The 19,418-nt window shown below is 39.9% G+C and overlaps 2 protein-coding genes across 2 annotated transcripts in view; both read left to right on the forward strand.

Annotated features, from left to right (window-relative positions):
* The first annotated feature begins 745 nt into the window (after window positions 1-745).
* On the forward strand, window positions 746-3,761 carry RHNO1 (RAD9-HUS1-RAD1 interacting nuclear orphan 1). Its single transcript, XM_054270058.1, has 2 exons — window positions 746-942; window positions 3,087-3,761. Exons 1-2 carry the CDS (start codon window positions 775-777, stop codon window positions 3,720-3,722), a joined length of 804 nt encoding a protein of 267 aa, XP_054126033.1. The 5' UTR covers window positions 746-774; the 3' UTR covers window positions 3,723-3,761.
* A 398-nt stretch (window positions 3,762-4,159) lies between these two features.
* The window catches only part of TULP3 (TUB like protein 3), a 32,256-nt gene continuing 16,997 nt past the window's right edge, over window positions 4,160-19,418 (forward strand). Inside the window, exons 1-2 of the mRNA XM_054269747.1 lie at window positions 4,160-4,219; window positions 17,390-17,441. Of these exons, the coding sequence (XP_054125722.1) occupies window positions 4,179-4,219; window positions 17,390-17,441 (93 nt within the window). The 5' untranslated portion in view covers window positions 4,160-4,178. The remainder of the gene's footprint in view (window positions 4,220-17,389; window positions 17,442-19,418) is intronic.

Below are 19,418 nucleotides of genomic sequence, written 5' to 3' on the forward strand. Positions count from 1 at the left end.
GAAGTTCTTCACAGGAAAGGTGATTAGACATTGGAATGGGCTCCCCAGGGAGGTGGAGTCACTGTCCCTAAAGTGTAGCACTTAGTGCCATGGTCTAGTTGTCATGGTGGTGTCCAGCTAAAGGTGGATTTGATGATCTGAGAGGTCTTTCAACCTAATTGATTCTGTGATGTGTTTTCCAACAGAAAATGAAATACAATGTTACTTCAGTTCAAACTCATTCATTAGGCAAAGCAAACAAATCATGCAAGATGTGTAGAATACAGGAGGGAGATGTCAACTGTGTTTTGTAAAAAAGAAAAACAACAAACTTAGTCTCTTGAAGTTAAAATGTACAGATAGTTGGCAACCAGAAAGGGAAAGAGTTATGATTATCTTAGCCCTTAGCATTACAAGCAAGATTGAATTGAAAAAATGAAAATAAGGTTTTTGGGTTTTTCTTTTCATAGCTGATTTGACATGGCTGGATCAGTAGGTCATCTGCTCCCATTCCTGCAGTGCATTTCTAAATCCACCTGAAAACTGACAAAAGGTTCAAGAACTACTGTTGGGAACAAGTCTGCCTTGAGATGTGTACGCTGTGCTGTTGCATAAATGTTTTGCTTTTGTTAAAAACTGCATCTGAGGTTTCCAAACAAGTCTTTCTTCAAATCCATTTATTTGCCTTCTACAGATTCAAGAGCACTTTAGCATCTCCTCGGGGTGCTTCCTTCTTTCTTCAATTGGCTCCAACAAGCATCATGAGGTTTCTAAGCAGTTTTACCACACCTTTTGATGCCTCCAAAGAAGAAGTGTACCCACAAGGCCAGGAAGGCAGAGCTGGTTTTCCTTGAGCAGCCATGGGCAGGGCCCATCCATTGCTATGAAGCTCCACTGCATTTGGCTGAGAATCCCAGACGCGTGCCTACAAAACGTGTGGACCTGAACACCTCTGCTGCCTGGGTTGGTATAAATTATCTTTCCTCCTGTGTCCCACAGCAACAGTTTTCCAGTTGCTCCTGTGTGTCTTAACAGAAAGTTATCTGTTTTGGATCTGGAAAATTATTAGCCCAGACCTGAATTCCCTCTATCAGTCTAAAGCATAAATAAGTGCTTGAGTTGCTTTACATTCCAAGAATAAGCACTAAGGTCTTGGTTAGTTGAAGACATAAACTGTGTGCAGTGTTTACTGATTAATGAGTATTTGTCTTCTAGAAAAATTATTCCTATCAGGAAAACACTGTTTTCCTTGGCAACCAAAAACCCTGCACAAAATGAACATTAGGGGAGATTTTTCTTATTGGCTTGCTGTTTGAAATAACTGCTGAACTCTAAACGCTACACGTTAAAGTATTGGGTGTATTGTTTAAATCTGACACTGCTAAATTTAGAGAACATAGGTTTTCACTTCAGAACCTGCCCTCTTTCCATTTCTGTGTTTTGAGTAGTTTCTCTCCATACCAATCTTCTGATAGGTTCATTATCTTGGGACTGTTTGCCATGTCCTAAAATACTCCTTGTGTCATGTAATGTAAAGATTTATTTTTTTTAAAGCAAACAGCTGCAGCAAAGACAGACTGTTCCTATGCAACAGTAGTCATCACTTAGGGGAGCTCTGTTTAAACATTACTGCTGCTTGGCTCTGCTCTTCACAAAGCAAGCTCAGGAAGTGTGGTTTCAGACCTGCATGAAACATTCCTCTGTATTTTTGTGATGCCTTAACCTTGAAGTAGGACATCTTCAATTTTTTCCTCTTTAAATTTTTTTTTCTATCTGCTTGAGGCAGTTAGCTCTTCAGTTTGTGAATCACTAAGTAAAATAACTGTTGTGAATAAGCACTCATTTTGTTTGGAAGAGGTGGAAACATCCACTCTGGTTGCTCTTTGATTCCTAAAACACAAGTATTCTAAAATTTGTTTGAAGCTATTGGTACTGAAACTGTTAAATATTTTTCAGTTTGGAAAATGTGGTAGGTTTGTAACTTCTGACAATTTGACAGACACTGCAGAGTGTCTGTCAAATTGTTTCAATGGAAACTGATTTTCTGCTCCTCTCTTTCTGGCATTATCTAAGTTTTTCACACCTTTTCCACTTCTAGGTTCCTGCATAGGTAAAACCTTCCCTACATGTTCTCTGAAGCCAGGAAGGCATATACTTAAAATCAGGGACTATTTTAAGTATGTGTCAGTATACAATTACTACAGAATCATTTCTCTTTTCCTGCACAATGGCTTTGGATTCAAACAGTTCAGCTGTACATCAGACAATCACCATCCTTGGTTAAATTGCACTCAGTGTTTTTAGGAACTATACAGTGACTCAGGAATGCTGAAGGAGATGTGTAGTTACTGTAGCAAGAACTCAGTTTGGTGTGCTCTTGGAAAAAGCAAACTGGAATCTGAAACAGAGTCTGACTTTTTTGTTAACAACCAGGATTCAAAGAACACTGTAATAAAAGGATTTCCAGGGTTTGAGTATGAGTCCAGAATCATTCAAAGAAATATAGACTGTTGAGCTTGGACCATCTTTTCTATAGGAAGCTGATTGTAGAAGTGGATTTTGGGTGATCTTGTCCTCCACAATACACAAATTAACTCTATTTTGAAACAGAGATGTTTGGGGGGAAGATTTTGAACACCCTATTAACATAATCTAAGGGGATTGAGCTAAGTGGGCATTCTTCAGTCATTTTGTGTTGCTCTCCCTGTTCAGCCTCTACTTCTCTGGGATGGCTGAGGATTTAGTTCTTTAAATCTATTTGAGTTATGCTAAGACACAGAAACAAAAAGGATCCATTCTGAACTTTCTTAAATCTGCAGGGTTTACAGGAGAAGACACCAGTTAGACTTCCTTTAAAACCCAAATCTTGAGTTCTTTGTGAGCTGACAGTGATCAGCTCACTTGCACCCCAATGACTTTCCACAGAACAGTGGCAGAACATATTGTTGAAGTTCAGAGGCATCTCATGCATAGCAGCTTTGTTAGTGACTCATTTGCTTTGCTGCAGAACAGATTATTCAATGAACACACTGGGAAAAGGTGGGGAAGTAGAATTGTCTGTAGGAAAGGGTTGGGGTTTTATCTTATTATTATGTCTTTCCCTTCAGGTGTGCCCACAATTTGACACAACTAAGCCACTGGTGTTGAAAGCACGCCAGAAGAAGCATCGTGGTCCTCAGAAGTCCTATAATCAGGATGCCAACCACAGCTCATTTCATGCACGAGGAGCTGCAGCCTGCAGATTTCCTCCTTTAACTTTTGAGAATCCAAAAGGACATGCGGTCCCTCCGTCGGATGATCCAAATTGCTTGAGAAAGAATGCACAGTGCTCTCCCAACCAGCCTAAGAAAGGGACAGCAGCAAATGCCAACATCCAGGTGAAGAGTCCAGAGGACTGTGGAGAGCCTGCTCCCCAGCCTGTGGAGCAAGAAGTCCCTAGTCCATCAGATGCAGAGGCTGCACAGGTTCCTTCCCCAAGGAACGGGAGATGCAGCAACACTCTATCACCGAGTAGTCACGCCTGGCACCCAGAAGAAGCGTTGCCACTTGGTACTGATCCCTGTGGGAGAGGGGAGGCGGCAGTTCTGGTTACAGATACTCCCGAGCACGAGTATGGAATGAAGGTCACCTGGCGGCGGCGGCCGCACATAATGAAGTACCTGCGGGAGCAGGGGAAGCTGAGCGCTGCGGACATCCTGGTCAAGGCAAACATGGAGCTCCCGAGGGGACAGCCCCACACCTGACCTGGCGGGAGCAGCGACTCGCTGCGTGCGAGGACACGCCCGGACAGATGATGGCCCTCAGGGGGCTAAGAGGGGACCTGATTTCAGCCCGGCCCTCTACTGCGCCTGGCAGCGCCTCCGACAAACGCCGGAGCGGGCGGGGGGAGGATCTTGGTCGACGGAAGGGGGGGTGGGGGGGTCATTTGGTGCGGTCTTCCCTGGGGACGTGTGTCCGGCAAGGGCTCGGTGCCGCACGCGGTTCCCGCCGGGAATGTTCCCCGCTCCCGGCGGAGGCGGCGGGCGCCTCCCGCACGGAGCCACGGGGGCGGCCTTTGCGTTCTGCCGCGCGTGCGCGCTGCCGCGGCCAATCGGCGGGCGGCGTGCTCGCGGCCCCGGCCAATGGCGGCGCGCCTCAGTGCCGCGCGCCGTTGCTAAGGGCAGCGGCCGGCGGGGGCCCATAGCAACGGCGGGGCCGCGATGGACGGAGCGGGGGGAGCCGGCGGGCCCGCCGCCCACAGGTGAGCGGGGCTGGGGCGGCGGCGGCCCCGGGGCTCAACAGGCCTGGGCGGGGGCTGCCTCGCATGGCAGCAGCGCCCGGGGCCGGGATGAGCGGCCGCAGCGGGGCCCGGGCGGGCGGAGCCGCAGGGCAGCGGCCACGCGGGCCGGCGCTGCCCCGGTAACACCCGCGTCCCGCTGGCGGGCGGCAGCCGTGCCGCTGTTTTATGTGCGGGTGTGTTTTATGTGCTTCGCTCTAAAACTTTGGTGTGCATCGTCTGAAAACTTGTAGATTAAACCGGTTTCGTGGTGTCTCGGTGCACTCGTGGTTTCTGGGCGCTGCTGTGAAGCGTTTTCGCGGTGTTCTTCACCCCTCTGCTCCTCCTAAATAAGCTCTCTGGGTATTTAGTATCACTCTTTAGTATCGTTGTGCCTTTGCAAGGAAAAAAGGAGGGATAACTGAAAAGAACTCAACTGATGTAATAGGAACAACAGCTGCGAACTATGGAGGAGCGGTTTTGGAAAGACTTTATGATTGTGACACTTAAAATCGAAATTTTTTGAAATTAAATGTGAGTGTACTGGCAAGCAGAGAAAACAGGTTTTGGCAGAATTGGTGTCATTGCTAAAAAAACAGGAAAATCTATCTTTGTGCCTCTGTTTGGATAGGAAAAAGTAAAGCAAGTAAAGAGAGAAACCTAAACTTTGGGTGGTGAAATGATAATGAACACAGTGTAGAAGAGAAACAGTATTTTTTTAAATTACATTAAAAAACCATTTTTTTAAATTACATTGTTACATTTGGTAATTTAAGGAGAATGAAAAGCAACTGTGGAATTAGAAAGGCTCCTGTAACTGCTTAGATCCACCAAATATGCTATGGAACATTAGATTACTTTTTTATGCAGGCTTGAAAGGCCTTGTGTTGTGTAGCAGTTCTGGAAACAATTTTTTTAGGAAATGGTGTCCAGATACATGTAAATTTCCCTGCCCAGTAGATGTTTAGGTTTGACAGAGTTGACGCTAGAGGAAATAATTCTGCTCTTCTGATAACAGTTGTATTGGCATGATTTCTTTCTGCTGAGGAACTTGTCTCATGTGCTTTTGTGGGTGCTCCCCAGAAACAGGCTAACAATAATGGCAGTTCATGGGATAGCTGCTTCCATCCCAGTTTATTAAAGAAACATCCATTTCTTTAGCTTTCTTAGTCTCCATGGTCAAGGTAAGAAAAGTAGAATACATGAACCTAAAGTAAAGTACATAGTTTTAAAGTAGATATGTAAGGCTTGTTATTTTTAGAGGTGTTTATTTTTCTGGAGCGTTCATCAGCATTGGAATAAATTTGAGGAAGACAAATGTCTGTATTGTTAGGAAAGCTCTTCTTTTTCTGAGAAAAAAATAGTAAAATTATCCAGAAGTTGTTAATCTGGTTACTAGAATTCTTGTTTGGTAAAGTAATTGTCAGTTGTCCAAACAGTGGATTTTATAGAAAAGGTAGATGTGATACATAATAACTGGCACTTCATGGCAATGAAGAGACTACAGGTAAAGTTGAACAAAGCCGTACCTGAGAACTGCTGGCAGCATTTTTTTTTTGCCATTTTTTCCCCCAGGGGTGGAATGCCTTTACTGTTGAGCAATGTAAAAAATACACATGAAGATATGGGAAGTATTTTATCTGATGGACAGAGTAGAGCATTGCCAGTCAAAAATTAATGCATATGGTTTTGTAAGTGTGCTGTGGGATACATGATGATGGATAGACAGCAGAGATCTTGGATTTAGGCCATTTACATGCTGTCACTTGCAAATACTGTGTTGTGTTAGACTTTCTTCCACTGGAACTGGCTGCAACTGGAATTTCTCAACTTGATTTTGCAGTTTGGCTTTCAGGTAAACATGGCACAACTGTCTTAATGCTTTAGAAAATTATAAGCTTGATATTGCTGTTTCGTGCTCTTGGTAAGTGCTGACCTCTCTTACTTGGGAAAGTCCTTTTGGAGACTTACCATGAAATTATTAGTGTAAAAACATTCAGGTAAAAGTAATTCTAATTTATTGTAAGCTTTTAAAATATTGTGAAGGAAATTTGTTTCTTATGGTAGTATGTGTTTTAGAATCTTGCAGACCAATGGACTTGGCCCTTTTGCACACTGATCACACAGTGTACAGGAATGCTTAGAGCTTCCCACATGCTGCATTCCAAATATCCTTCAGCTTCTGACTTGCAGATGTCATGTAAGAGGAACAGAATTTTCAAGGGGCAAAAATCTTGACTGAGTCTGCAGAGACTAAAAAGCTGGATGTCAGCTACAGCAGTCCTGCCCTCATTTGGATGCTTCCTTGGGTCCAGCCATGCATCAGTTAGTGGCTTTCAGTTTGTGAACTCTGGGATATTTCCTCAGTGTCTCCCGAAGTTAATGAAGAAAAACAGCCTGTTGCCAATAATCTCAATTTTCAGAACATTAGGAGCTCACAGATTAAGAGAAGTTGAAGACATCTCTTAAAAGTTATATTGTTGTCTGGCCAAAAGCCCTTTCCACATTTTAAAACTTGGGTGTAGTTGAGGTTGTCAGGAATCTCTGTGCCTGCTGGACTTGAGTATTTTGTGTAAATGCACCATAATTTTGAGGAGAAAAAAGGCAAAATACTTTGCTAATTATTTTTGCCATACTTGTAAACCAGAGAAGACAGGTAAGTTTAAAATTCCTTTTAAAAGCCTCTCAGCATCTCTTAGTCTTTAGGTATTTTTATTTAGTCACCAATGATCTTAAAGTTAACAAGCAACACTTGTTAAATTTCAGGACTTGGAATTCTGTGACTCTTATCCTTAGATGAATGAGAATTGGCTTAATGTTCTGTTTGCTTCACCTTTTTCAGCTCTAAACATTATAATGAAGAAATCTGTCTGAAGTGAGACAAACTTGTAAATATTTTATGAGTGTGGTTCATATGTACTGAAAACCTTTTGCAATTTGAGGCTGCTGCTGTTAATGTGAATGGAGTCACCTCACTTCTTATGATGTGGACAGCAGTGGCAAGTGAGGAAAGGCAACAATGTGTGACAAAATTTCAGAATACAATTTGAGACTCACTTAGTAACAGCAATTGCAAAGATGTATCCTGAAGTTGAACCTTGGTTGAATTATCTCTTTAATTTCTAGTTAGCTCTTTCCCCATCTCTTACCAGCTAGAATTTAGGTTACTGGTGACCCATTTTTTTTATAGAGAGCCATTACTTTTCTCTTCTGCTTTTTTTTTTTTAATCATGGTGTGGCGTTTATAGGAGGGAAAAATGCGCTGACTTAACATAATTATGGCTTTGTATGTGTGAAAACTTTCTGCAACCAGACTTGCACTGGGATGGCTCCAGACTCTTGTTTTGTTGCTGAGGCACAGCTGAGTGATCTCCAAAATAAAACTGTGTTGTAATTGGGTCATGGGATGAATTCTCTTCTAAGTGGATTTGCTGATATGCCTGGAGATTGTGCCTTGGACCACTGCAAGAACATTTACGCCAACTCTTAGTGCTCTTTAGAACACACTCTGTGGGATGTTTGAACTCTTAAACTGTTCTTGCTATAGGAGTCTGGGTGCTTCTACATTCCTTTCTGACTTTGCATTCTTATGTGATATCTGAGGCAAAAAGAGCAAGAACTAAAATCTAGCAGTGATATCTTGCCAAGTCACCTAGTTTGAGATCAAAATGACATTTAACTGTTTCTGTCTCTTTAATGGCTTTCCTTTTCAATTTTTCTAAAATAAAAAAAAATCTGGACTGGGAATAAAAGTCTATAGTCAGTTCTAGAGTGTCAGTTCAGAAAATTTCATGTTCCTTTCCCTATTTTTGGTTTGAAATACTATTACACAAGTACAATTCATCTTGTCAAGTGTGATGCACTTGTTTTTAGGGAACTTTGAGTTTTGTTACCTGGTCTGGGTTAAGCACAGCACGTGCTATTTATGCTGCCTTTGTTGCTAGGAGAGAATAATGGCTGCTCTACATTTCACTGGCTTCCTCTTGTAATGAGCTAGGACGTCATCAAAAGTGACAGGCAAGGTTTAATAATTCACAAACAGAAGATCACAAGAGACAGAATTCCAGCCCCCTGGGGATCTTGCTTTCCTCTTTCCTTAGGAGATGTGTTTCTATAAGTGAAATGACCATGGGGATTTGAAGCATGTAGGTGAGAGGACATTAAATAGAAAGGTGAAGTTCTGCTTGTGGAAAAAATTTCTCTTTTTTTTTTTTTTTCCTTAGCAGAAACCTAAGTTTCATTAGGTTCAACTGAATTAACCTGAAGCATAGTGCTCTGCATTTGTAGTGGTGGTTAGGAGCTGAAAAGTCCTGAGTCATGGAGTCACCAGCTGTGAACTCTTGGAGGAATATGCCTGACAGGAGGTTCCTTGTTTCCCTTTTCTTGTTAGAATTATAATAAAAATCCAGTTGAAACCCCCTGTTTGGCTACACACTTAAAATATAAGTTTATGTGCATATTCTTATGATTGTGTTTTTTGTGCCACCCTCCCAGCATTATGCTGGCTTTGATGGTTAATGGCTTGTGTGGATTTCTGGCTTCTCTTGGCCTTCCTTCCAGGAGAAGAGTACTTCCTCTGCTTTAGGTTTGCAGAAATGAATTTATTTGGGACTTGTGGCTAAGGAAAACAAGAATCTCTTTTCTGTTCCCCCAATGTAGTATAGCAGAGAATGACACAGGCTTTTGTTTGCACTCTTCTTTATAGTCCAAATAGAAGTCATACTAGCTTCTGTCCAGAGAGTGCTGATTCATTTTCCTTGCTCTGCTCCTTTGTTCCAAGTAAGAGGAGCTAATCTTTGGTACTTGATAAGTCACTTTTTGAATGGTGTGTAAAACACTAAGCAAAACAGTAATCAGAATAGTTCTGTGCTCAATATGTAACCTTTTCATCATGCTTTTATTCCTGTTGCATTTTCTTGCAACAACCTGTATTTTTTATTGTCATCTAGTTTGTGCTCTCACATTTGGGATCTAAACTTGTAACCTCTAGAACCCAACCAGACAATCACAGAGGATGGAAGGTGATCTGGGGCAACCCTGCTGCTTAAGCAGGGTTAGCTGGAGCAGATTGCACAGAATGATGTCCAGTTGGGTTTTGAATATTTCCAAAAATGGAGACTAAATCTTCCTGAGCAGCCTGTTCCAACATTTGACCAGTTTGTCTGGAAAATTTTTTCTTGATACTGGGTAGAATTTCATGTGCCTTAGTTTGTGTCCATCACCTCTTGTCCTGTCAGTAGGCACTGCTGGCTTTATTTGCTTTACACCCTTCCATCAGGTATTTCTACACGTGGAAGTTACCTCCTGAGTCTTCACTTCTCCAGGCCCAGTTCTCTCAGCCTCATCTCATGTAAAACACACTCTGGTCCCTTAAGCACCTTTGTGGCCCTTTGCTGGTTATGTCCATCTCTTTCTTGTTCCCAGGAGCCCAGAACTGGATGCAGCATCTCGTGTGTGGCTTCACCAGTAGAGGGGCAGTGTCACTCCCTCAGCCTGCTGGCAGTGCTTTCCCTAATGCAGCCCAGGATACTTTGCCTTGAGAGAGTGAATTGCTGGCTTGTGATAAACTTGTTGTCCACCTAAACAATATTCATCAATTTCTGAAAAATTAATCTCAACAAACAGCATAAGCTTCATTCTTTGTTTAACCATAATTCAGCTTTTCTCCTATGGTACTTTCATTTCTCAATATTCTGTTACTTTACCTTAGTGGGGGTGTGTTTGTGTTGGTGTGTAATAGTGCAGAGAATATTCCACTGCACTTCTCACACGATAATTTTATACTGGGGCTTTGTGCTTCCACAGATACCATTTTGAAACTGAAGGCAGGGGTGATCTTTGAGTGGTCATTTTACTTTGCCTGCACAGTTTCATTTTACCTTACAAGATCACTGGAACAAGTACTGTAAAGAAAACAGAAGCTTGTGTCTCCTGTACTGATAAATCCTTTTTCTCCATTGACCTGGCTGTGGTCAGTCAGTCCTAAACTGCATCATTATTTACCTAGTTACATTTGGCATGTGAACAGTCACCCCAAAATGGATGCAAGTATGGAAAATTTAGTGCTGCAAGGATAAGCTTGCATTAAATTCACTGCTTTAGTGGGTTTAGCCAACAAAAATGATTATTAACCTGTTAATATTTTATAGCAAATAATGTTTGTAGCATGTACTCCTCAGATTAATTTGTGCTTGAATTCCTTTCTTCAGCACAGTATTCCTGTTGCTAGGAGTTGTCAGGGCAGCTGTTTTGCCACAATATAGGTGAAACGTATCCATATTCATATAGATACATGCAAAGAATATACATATTTTCATATTTTTCTTCAGAGCACCAGCCTTTTCAGGTTTGGTTTGTTTTGGGGTTTGTTTGTTTTTGGTTTTTTTCTTGTTTTTGTTGGTTTGGGGTTTTTTTTGTTTTGTTTTGTTTTTTTTTGAAGGAGGTGTTTAGTGGGGAAGGGCAGATGGTGGGTGTTTTGATTTGGGTGTGTTTGACATGCTTCTGATCTGTGTGGCTTTAAAGAAAAACACCTGATAATTTCACATTAAAATTCTATTTTTAAGCCTGCAGGTAGGTAGGGGCAGAAGTTTTAAAGGATTAGCTAGCTATTTTATTTCTTTAGGATGTTTTTAGGATGTTTTAGGATGTAAATTGTTCTTTAAGTTATAAATTGTTCAGATAGTTGGTAAAAGTTATTGGAAGGATTATGTAGTGGATTCAGGTATATTTTGAAATGAAGTAGAACATGCAGATCTCAGTGCTTGTCTCTAGTTGCTCCCTTAATCCACACTGATCTGGCAGTTGAGTTTATTGCTCTTATTAGTTTATTTTATACTTATTTTCAAATATTCAGACATAAATCTTACTCAATCTGTATTATGTGGGACATAATTTCTGTACTAAAGCAAATCCAAGACAGTCATTTATTTACTCATTCAGAATTGCTTCCAAAACTAGGTGTTCACTCTTTCCATGTCATTGTTCTCATAATATATTCAGTAGGTGAAAAACTTCTCAAACAAATTTTGTGAACCCTTTCTCAAAACAGTATTCTATTTATATTAGTGTTTTTGAGGGATCAGAGGGATCGAAGGTCAAACTGATTTTACTGATTTCTTTAAAAAGGGCAGATGCACTAAAACTTGCTTTTATTGAAATATCACCTGCTTAAAAATAATTTAATGAAATGTTGATGCAACTTCAGTAGTGTCACTTAGAAAGAAGTGTGGCATTTTATGGCTGATTTGCAGCAGATCAGTTTACTTTGGAAGACTTACTGCTTATTAATTATGAAGGAAAGAATATCCTGTGCTTGCCAAAAATCCCACTCTCTTGCCTTGGGGAAGGCAGAAAAATTTGGTAACCTTCACTCTTGTGGGTGGTATGCTATGCATTTTCCCAAAAATGTGCCGTTACAGCTGTGTCAGAACTCCACCCCTTTGTGGATTGGAAGGTGCACTACAGATAAATTTTGTTCCTCAAACATTTTCTAGAGACAATATTGCAATTTTTGTTTGGAAGCTATCTTTTGAAAGATAAGAATCCTTCTTCAACTAATGTTTTTTTCTACAGCTTCTGTTTTCTTTCATAGCTGTAGTTCAGATGAGAATGATCCCCAGGAAAGTTTATTGGAGGGTTAAGAGTCAAAATATTTTCACACCAGCTGACTCAACATTTCTTAACTGAAGTTGCTTTTACTTGCACTTCTACAGCTAAAAATAAAATCCAGTGGTTGAAGATGTGGGCCACAAGCCACATTCTTCTCATCCCCTGATTTTTAAGCTCTTGGGAGTATTGCTCAGAGACATAACTGCTGTTGCCACGTTAATAAACTGTCCTGCAAAGGAAAGAGAAATTACATGAGCTTTGTAAGACTTTTGATGGAAGCAGTCCTGTGTAGAGTGAGAAATGGAACATAAGATATTGGGAAAGTGGGAAGATTTGTGGATTAAAATGGTGTTATTGTGCCTTGGAGCTCCTTTAAAAGGAGCAATGGAAACAACAGAAAATTTAAGGATCTTGATTATTAATGTATAGGTTTATATTCCCACTGGTATCTAAAGATTGTGTTTATTGAAAGGATTTCTATGTCAGACTGATACAAAAATGTCAAGCTTGTTTGCAGCAAGGCCCAGTAAACTCAAGATCCAGCTCACTCCAAAATGATCTGGAAGTTTCTGCTGGACACTTTCCCTGAATCTCTCTGCCAAACTATGGACTATCTGAAAGTTTAATACCTTCCCTAGAGCTGTGCACAAATAGGTAATAATTCCTCAGTTTTTCTCACCAAGGATTGAGTGCAGGTACATTGCTGATAGGTGCTGTACAAATACTTAGGACAAAACAAGCTGTGTTTCCTTCTCTTGGGTCAGATTTTCATTTAAGGTTGGAGTGGGGTTTGCTTCTATCAGCTAGTCTGACCTTCCTTCTAAAAGAGGCAGCCAGTGTTACTTTTTTCTTTACTAAACCTTTAACTACTTGAACTGCAGGATAGATTTAGCTCACTGGGAAGCCCTTAAATCTGCAAGTCTTTGCTGCATTATTTGTTTAGAAGGAGAAACTGAGTACAGTATTTCTTTAGTGGAATATGAGAAGTGTACATTTTGTTGAATGCAGGGAAAGCTATAATGGCGTTTTCCTTTGTTTAATATATTTCAAATCTTTCCAGTAGAACATTTTGTCTCTACAGGGTGCTCTTTCCTGTTGCTTTTCTCTGCTCATTGCCTCTCATTCACAACTGCAGCCAGTCAATTCCTTTCAAAACTAGACCATTATCCATGACAAAGACAACCTTTTTTTTTTTTTTTGTGCCTCTTTTTAACTTCAACAGTCAGTATATAAAAGGGGATTTAATTGAAATAACCTGAAAGAAGAATGCTTGGCTCTCCCATCTGGGATAACCACACCTGAAATAGGAGGTAAACCATAGCCTTAGTCAACAGCAACTTCTAACATAACAATATTCAAGCTTGATAGAACCTGTTGTTTTCTATTGTTTGTTTCCACAGCTCCATGAGTTATCCTAATGGTTAATTAGTCACAGTGTTAAATAAAAAACTTATTTGCAACCTGAATTTGTTTAGCTTCAGTTATTTATGTCTGGATTTTATTGTCTTTTTTCTCATCAATGTCATGTGTACCCTCAAATCCATGGAATACAGTGGAGTATATTGAATTTCTTTGAATAAACTGTAGGATGCATTGAAATCTTACTAAGAGGTGCACTTTCCAGTCCTTGGTCAATTTGCTCAGCTTTCTGCTGAACTCGCTTCAATTCTTCAGTCCTTTCTCTCATGTGGACCTTGGACAGAATGGAAGAACATTTTCAGGCTGGTGGATTGCTTTTACTTTCTACATTCTGCTTTAATATCAGGATTCTTCATTGCTCTCAGAGCTGGATTATACTGTATGTTTGTGTTTGGCTGATTCAATGGTAATTATTGCCAAGTGCTTAAAAAAGAATCCACAACCAAAATACTTATGTTCTTTTTTCAAGTACAGCATACTCAGGAACACAGACAAGCTGCAATGAAAGCAAGAGTGTTACCTCTGCTTATCCACAGTTTGTAATGCCAGAATTTCAGTGTTATTGAAAAATATGTCCATTCTGAAAGAACTGTCAATAGATGTAGTGTTCCTTTTTTACAGAAAGGAAAATAAATCGCACAAAAAGGAAGCTTCAGTTGCATACATGAATATCAGTTAAATAATTTGTGAGTTACATCTTCATTCTGGTTGTTTGCTATTCTGGAAATAGTTAGGAAAGACCAAATCAATTTATAATAAATTTGTTGCATATTCCTATTGCAACACTTTAATTTCTGATTATGAAATGAAAACCAGGCTGATTCTCATTTCTGTAGGAATTTGAGATGCTACCAGTTAAAATAAAACTTTTTGCTCCATGTTAATCTGTGTGAAATCTGTGAAGCCCTTTGCATCTTGCCATCTTCTTCCATGTTTTATTAAATATTATTTAAGGTGCTTTCCCACTCATTTTTATTCTGTATCCTGCACTATCATTAATGTTTCCTTGTATGTTCTGTTCTGTGTAATCTTTCCTTTCTCTGTGGCACATGTCTGTTACCTGTCATGCAGCTTCAGTAGGATTGCAGGAGGATTCTGGTAAATGTAGCAGTGGTGTCTGTGGCAGGATCTCATGTAGGCTGCTGTGCTGCAGTGGTTGAGGACAGGACATTGATACAGGCCACTTGAAAATTTTCAGTTCTTATTTATCAAGGGTAAATGGGCAACTGGTTTGGTGGTCAGGATTTTTCCCCTGTTTCTAACCGTGGTGTTGTAGCTATGGAAATGCTGCTTATTTTTCCTTTACCTGATGGATATTTAATTTTTCATCTGGCACATAAACCCTTCAAACAGAAAAGCAAAGCAAAGGGCACAGTGCTTTGGTGTGAGTATGTCTGACAGAGCACTGATCTGTGTTGTCAGCTCAGCTGAAGAAGGATTCCTGCTTGAAGCCTTGCAGCTGGATTAGCACACCACTTACATTCCTTAGTGGTGAGCTGTGGGAGTGACTCTGGCACTGCGTTTTCCTGTTAAAGTTTGTAATAACACCAACTGCTGTGGGGCGATAGAAAAAGGTTTAAAGTGTGGGAATTTCTATTTTGACTGGTTATTGTCTTTTCATAATGATGAGTTCTAGAAGAAAAGTTGCAGGAGCAGTATAAAAAAATAGCGTGAAAGGGATGTTTTTAAGCTAGTATTTATAGTGCTACATTGCTCATGACTTTATTTTACTGCTTGTGTGAAACCTTGCACTTAAAAATGGCAAGCATTGCTGGTTGCTTTCATTTTGTTTTGCCTGCAAATCAGCAGTCTTGGTCTGTGTTTTAAAGTAAATTGTAAGAAAACACTGTGCTATTTTTTTCCTTTATCAAGCTCTGTGACCTGTTAGAGTCTTTATGTTCAAGCAACAGTTAAGTAGCCAGAGTTGAGGCACTGTGTAGTCTGTGTTGTGCTCCTGTTACATAATGTAACTTCATTTCAGTCTAGGTAGAAAATAATTTAACATACAAAGTAAATAATTTGCACTGAAGATTTCACAGGGCATGTGAGTCCTGCTATTTCAGAACTTTGTCATTTTCCAGGTAGAAAGGAAACCTTGTAAACTTATTTCCTAAAGTGGTAGTGTTTATTTCTTCTGATTTTTAAAAAAAGAGACTCAAATTGCTTGGGGATACATCTTCTGCTAGGCAAAGAAACAAAACCACAGATAGCAGCTTGTACCTACCCAGGACACCTCTGTGTCCATCAGAAGGTGTCTGTAAGTCTGCTCTTGATCACAGGTAGTAGTTTGCTTTATAACAAACTCTCAACTGCAGTTAGCAAATGTCACCAAGTTCTGAAATCAGGAGGTGTATGAGAAGAAAAGGACTCTTCCCTCTCCCTTTTGTTTTTGGTTTTTTTTGTCATGAATATTTTAAGTAGAACTTTCAGTTGTTTTTCAGACTTTGCCAAAGATGGCCTGTTCCATCATCTATGCTATAAATAATAAGCATGTCACCTTTCATGCTGAAGTTTCATGTGACAACTGTTGTATATTGTGCTGCACTGAGTAGATGTGCTTCTGCTTGTTTCTTTCTTAAGTTGTGGCTATTTTCAAGTGAAGATGACTGTACTACTGTGTTGCTTTGGGGATACACAGCTCTCCATCCCTATTCAAGAAGGACGTTAATTTTTCCAGGCCCTCCATTCCCTTAGAATCCAAGACACTGTGTATTACAGGTCCATGTGAGGAGTAACATCAGTTTTTAGAAACAAAATGTTTTCAAGGACTTAGACCTGTTGTGTGATACTTCAAATTCATAGGGGAAAAAAAGTATAGAAATAAGGAAAACTGTGGAATAAAAAAGCAATGGCAGTCTTAACTTGCTTTAAAATACTACTGGTTGGAAACTCAGTATCAACTTTAGAGTATACAATTTGTTATATATGATATGTGTGTACAGAAGTCTTTTTCTGCATCTTTCAATCTTCCAGAGCAGGGTCTGTGTTTACTGGGGTAGTTTGTCTTTAAGGACCTTTGATTTGTCATCTGCTTGCCTGAAGTTGAGTCAAATGTGGGTTTGTTAGGGGTTAAGGGGACTCAGGCTTTTCTTCTCTCCTTAGCTCTGTGTGCTGTAATCCAATTTCCATGGCATGTGTTTTGCAGAAACCCCAGCTCTGCTCTCTCTGTGTATCTCTGATTTTCCTTGTTGTTAGGGTTATATTCAGCGCTGGCTGCCAGCTTGTGACTTCACATCGTTGGACATTTATGGATACCTAGACGAGACAGAGAATTTCCTGTTTAAATTGAAATTGTGGCTTGCCATGGTTCTCTGCATGCTAATAATAAAATATATAATGTTTGTCTGTTTCCCACATTAAGCACCTTCTTCCTGATGCTTTCTTACTTCCAGAGAGGTCTTTGTCAAAACTGTTTTGAAGGAAAGAGCACAACTGTGGTCAGCAGAGTATGTGCTTAATAGTCAATTAACATTTCCCCTTTGTGGGGTTAAGTGCTTTAAATTGCATTTTATGGAATAATTCACTATCATACAAAAGGAAGTAGGAAGTCTATATGGAACACAACTTGGAACAAAAAAATCAGAGTTATCTATAAAATACTGAAATAGGGAAATAATTATTTTTTACCTTTAGGAATTAATGTCGGATGTTGTAAACACAGATTCTCTCAGGTATTAACTGTAGTTAACTGAACATCTGGCAGGAAGAGAAAATGATGTAGGCTTGACTCCAAGACAAAACTGAATTCATTTGGAATTGGGTATCCAGTGAAGGAGCAGGGACTTTACTGAATTGATCTGAACTGTGTTAAGCCTTCAGGTGTAAACTGTCTCCTAGCCCCACCTCAACAGAGGTTTGTAATCCATCTACCAGGAATGAAGCCTTTGGTGCTTTCAAAATCTTTCCAGAAAGGTTAGTAAGGGGACTAAAACAGAGTTCAGTCTTATTTATGGCAGAATTTGTTTTGTTTTTAATACCTTGTGACTTGGTCTTCATGTGAGATGGAAGTAATGTCTAACAGTCAATTTGAAGTCTTGATGATGTTGTTGTCTGAAAATATCCTATGTTCTTGTAATGTGAACTGTTTAATAGCAATAATTAATTGATTTGTTTATTTTGCTTTTCCAGCATCTTTGAGGATGAAAGCATGAAACTACGACAGCTGAAACTGCAGAATCAGGTAAATGATAGTGCTGAAGCTGGTAAAGATAAATATAGAAAATCAAACAGCCCTCTAAAGACTTGAGAAATGGGGGTGAAGTGCTAAAAGTGCTTGGTCTAATGAACTTCAAAGATTTTCATGGTTTTCGTTAGTTCAAGTCAACCTTGCCATGGCTTGTAGATTTGGTGTGTTTTATTAATTTATTTTTCATGTGTTCTCTTATTTAATCGGGACTGAGTCACTAGAGAGCAGGAATAAATCAAAAGATGGGAAGACTGCAGGGAATTATCCATTTTAGGCATCAAAGGAATGGTTTCACTGACCTATAGAACAATCTCTTCAACACTGCTGTTGAAAAGGATTTCCAGTCTCTTTTGACCTTTTTTTGTTTCCTACAATGAAAATATTTACAGCCAAGCATGGGTCAATTATCAGGATACTGGTCTCAGTTTCTGAAGTACCATATTCTTCAAAGCAATGAAGTATCCATCCTTAATATTCTTTCTCTGTGAAACTTCAAATGCTTGTAAATAGATTAGACAATGTGAGACTCATGATTCTCTAGCTGGCCATTTCACATGGGCCACAGATCACAGTCTTGCATTAAACTCATGTTGTTTAAATTAAAGTATGGTTTTTAGGAAGGCACTTTCTCAGCTAGCATCTTTAAGTTCAGACACAACAGTCTTCAGGGAACTGTTGCAGTGGGTAATAATCCTCTTTACCAGAACCTCGTCATTTTCTGTAGTCTGAGTTTGCTGGGCTTTGACTTCAGGCACTGAATTTATTATCAACATTATTGGGTCTAAATAGGCATTTATCTAAAACACTTAAGAGGTATAATTTATCTTTGGTCATATTTATGGAAGCTAGAGTAGTCCTTTATCTGTAGACTATCAAATGACACTTGTTTAGAAACAAACAATTTATTAAAAATAGAATTAATTAAAATAAATTATAAAAGAGCATTTAGTGTCAAGTGCCATTTGGTAAGAAATTCTAAAACTAAGGGTGGTCTGACTGCTTGGTGATGAACCTCAGGGTCTGGTTTAGTACTGGTCTTGGGTCATAAGCTGGTAATAATCACTGTCTCCTAGTGCTGGGTACTGTGATTTGCTTAGTGTCAGGCCTTGCCATGGGGATGCATGGCTATTCCTCAAAAAAAGCCAGCTGGGCTGGGTGGAATTCCCTCAGAGCAGCTGTCAGTTGCACCATGAAGAAGTCAGTTTAAAGTTTGTTTCCTTTCTCAATTTGTTTCCATCTTTCTTGGATTTGGTTGAGATTGCAATCATCTGCAAAAGAAACATCTAGAAAATGTCACTAAATATATTTTAACTGCTTGCCCTTTGCAAATGAGATTTGTTGAGAAGTGCTGACAATCTCTAATTTAGGAGTTTAGAATTAGGTTTTGGATATTAATTTTAAAGTTTACTTTGACATGAATAGTACTGTGCCTTCTGAAGAAACAAAAGTCAATAGGAGATCACTACCAAATATGATGGACTCGCTGCTGGTTGTAGCTGATGCCTTGCTTAATTTGTCATAAACAATTATAGGAATTGAAATTTAAAAAATGCAAAATGTTTTAACCCAGCAGGATCATATATAGAATCTCTGGTCATACAGAGAATCTGGAATAAGCCATAGCAGAGACATGCCTGTCCATCCATCTTTATGATGGGTTTGGAAACCCTGTAATTGCAATAAAATATTATTTATAATAGTGCATGACATCAAGTTCCATCTGTGGGCCAGCTCTGCCTGCCAGGATGCTTTTTTCTCCTGGACTACTGCCTTTTCCTTGAGGCAAGAGCGTGTGGCTGCTCAGGCAGTGCTCATTTCCTCATTAGCAGAAGATTTGCGTTTTCTCAGGCGCCTCAGCTCCGAGTGCAATGCTGCAATCTCCCTGTGCAGCGGGAGCGCGAAGCCTGGCGTGTTTCTGAGTGCACCTGGTGTGGTGCACTGCTCTTGACATGGAGTTTCACTGGTGCCACC

Source organism: Melozone crissalis, unplaced genomic scaffold (assembly GCF_028551555.1).
Source record: "Melozone crissalis strain CALT ecotype California unplaced genomic scaffold, PUWL_Pcris_2 ptg000008l_1, whole genome shotgun sequence".
NCBI lineage: Eukaryota > Metazoa > Chordata > Aves > Passeriformes > Passerellidae > Melozone > Melozone crissalis.

Bases quoted from the DNA above. Each gene is read 5' to 3' on its own strand.
- RHNO1 (XM_054270058.1), top strand. From the start codon at position 775: ATGCCTCCAAAGAAGAAGTGTACCCACAAGGCCAGGAAGGCAGAGCTG. The intron at 943-3,086 runs GTTGGTATAAAT...CTTTCCCTTCAG, and splicing joins TGAACACCTCTGCTGCCTGG to GTGTGCCCACAATTTGACAC.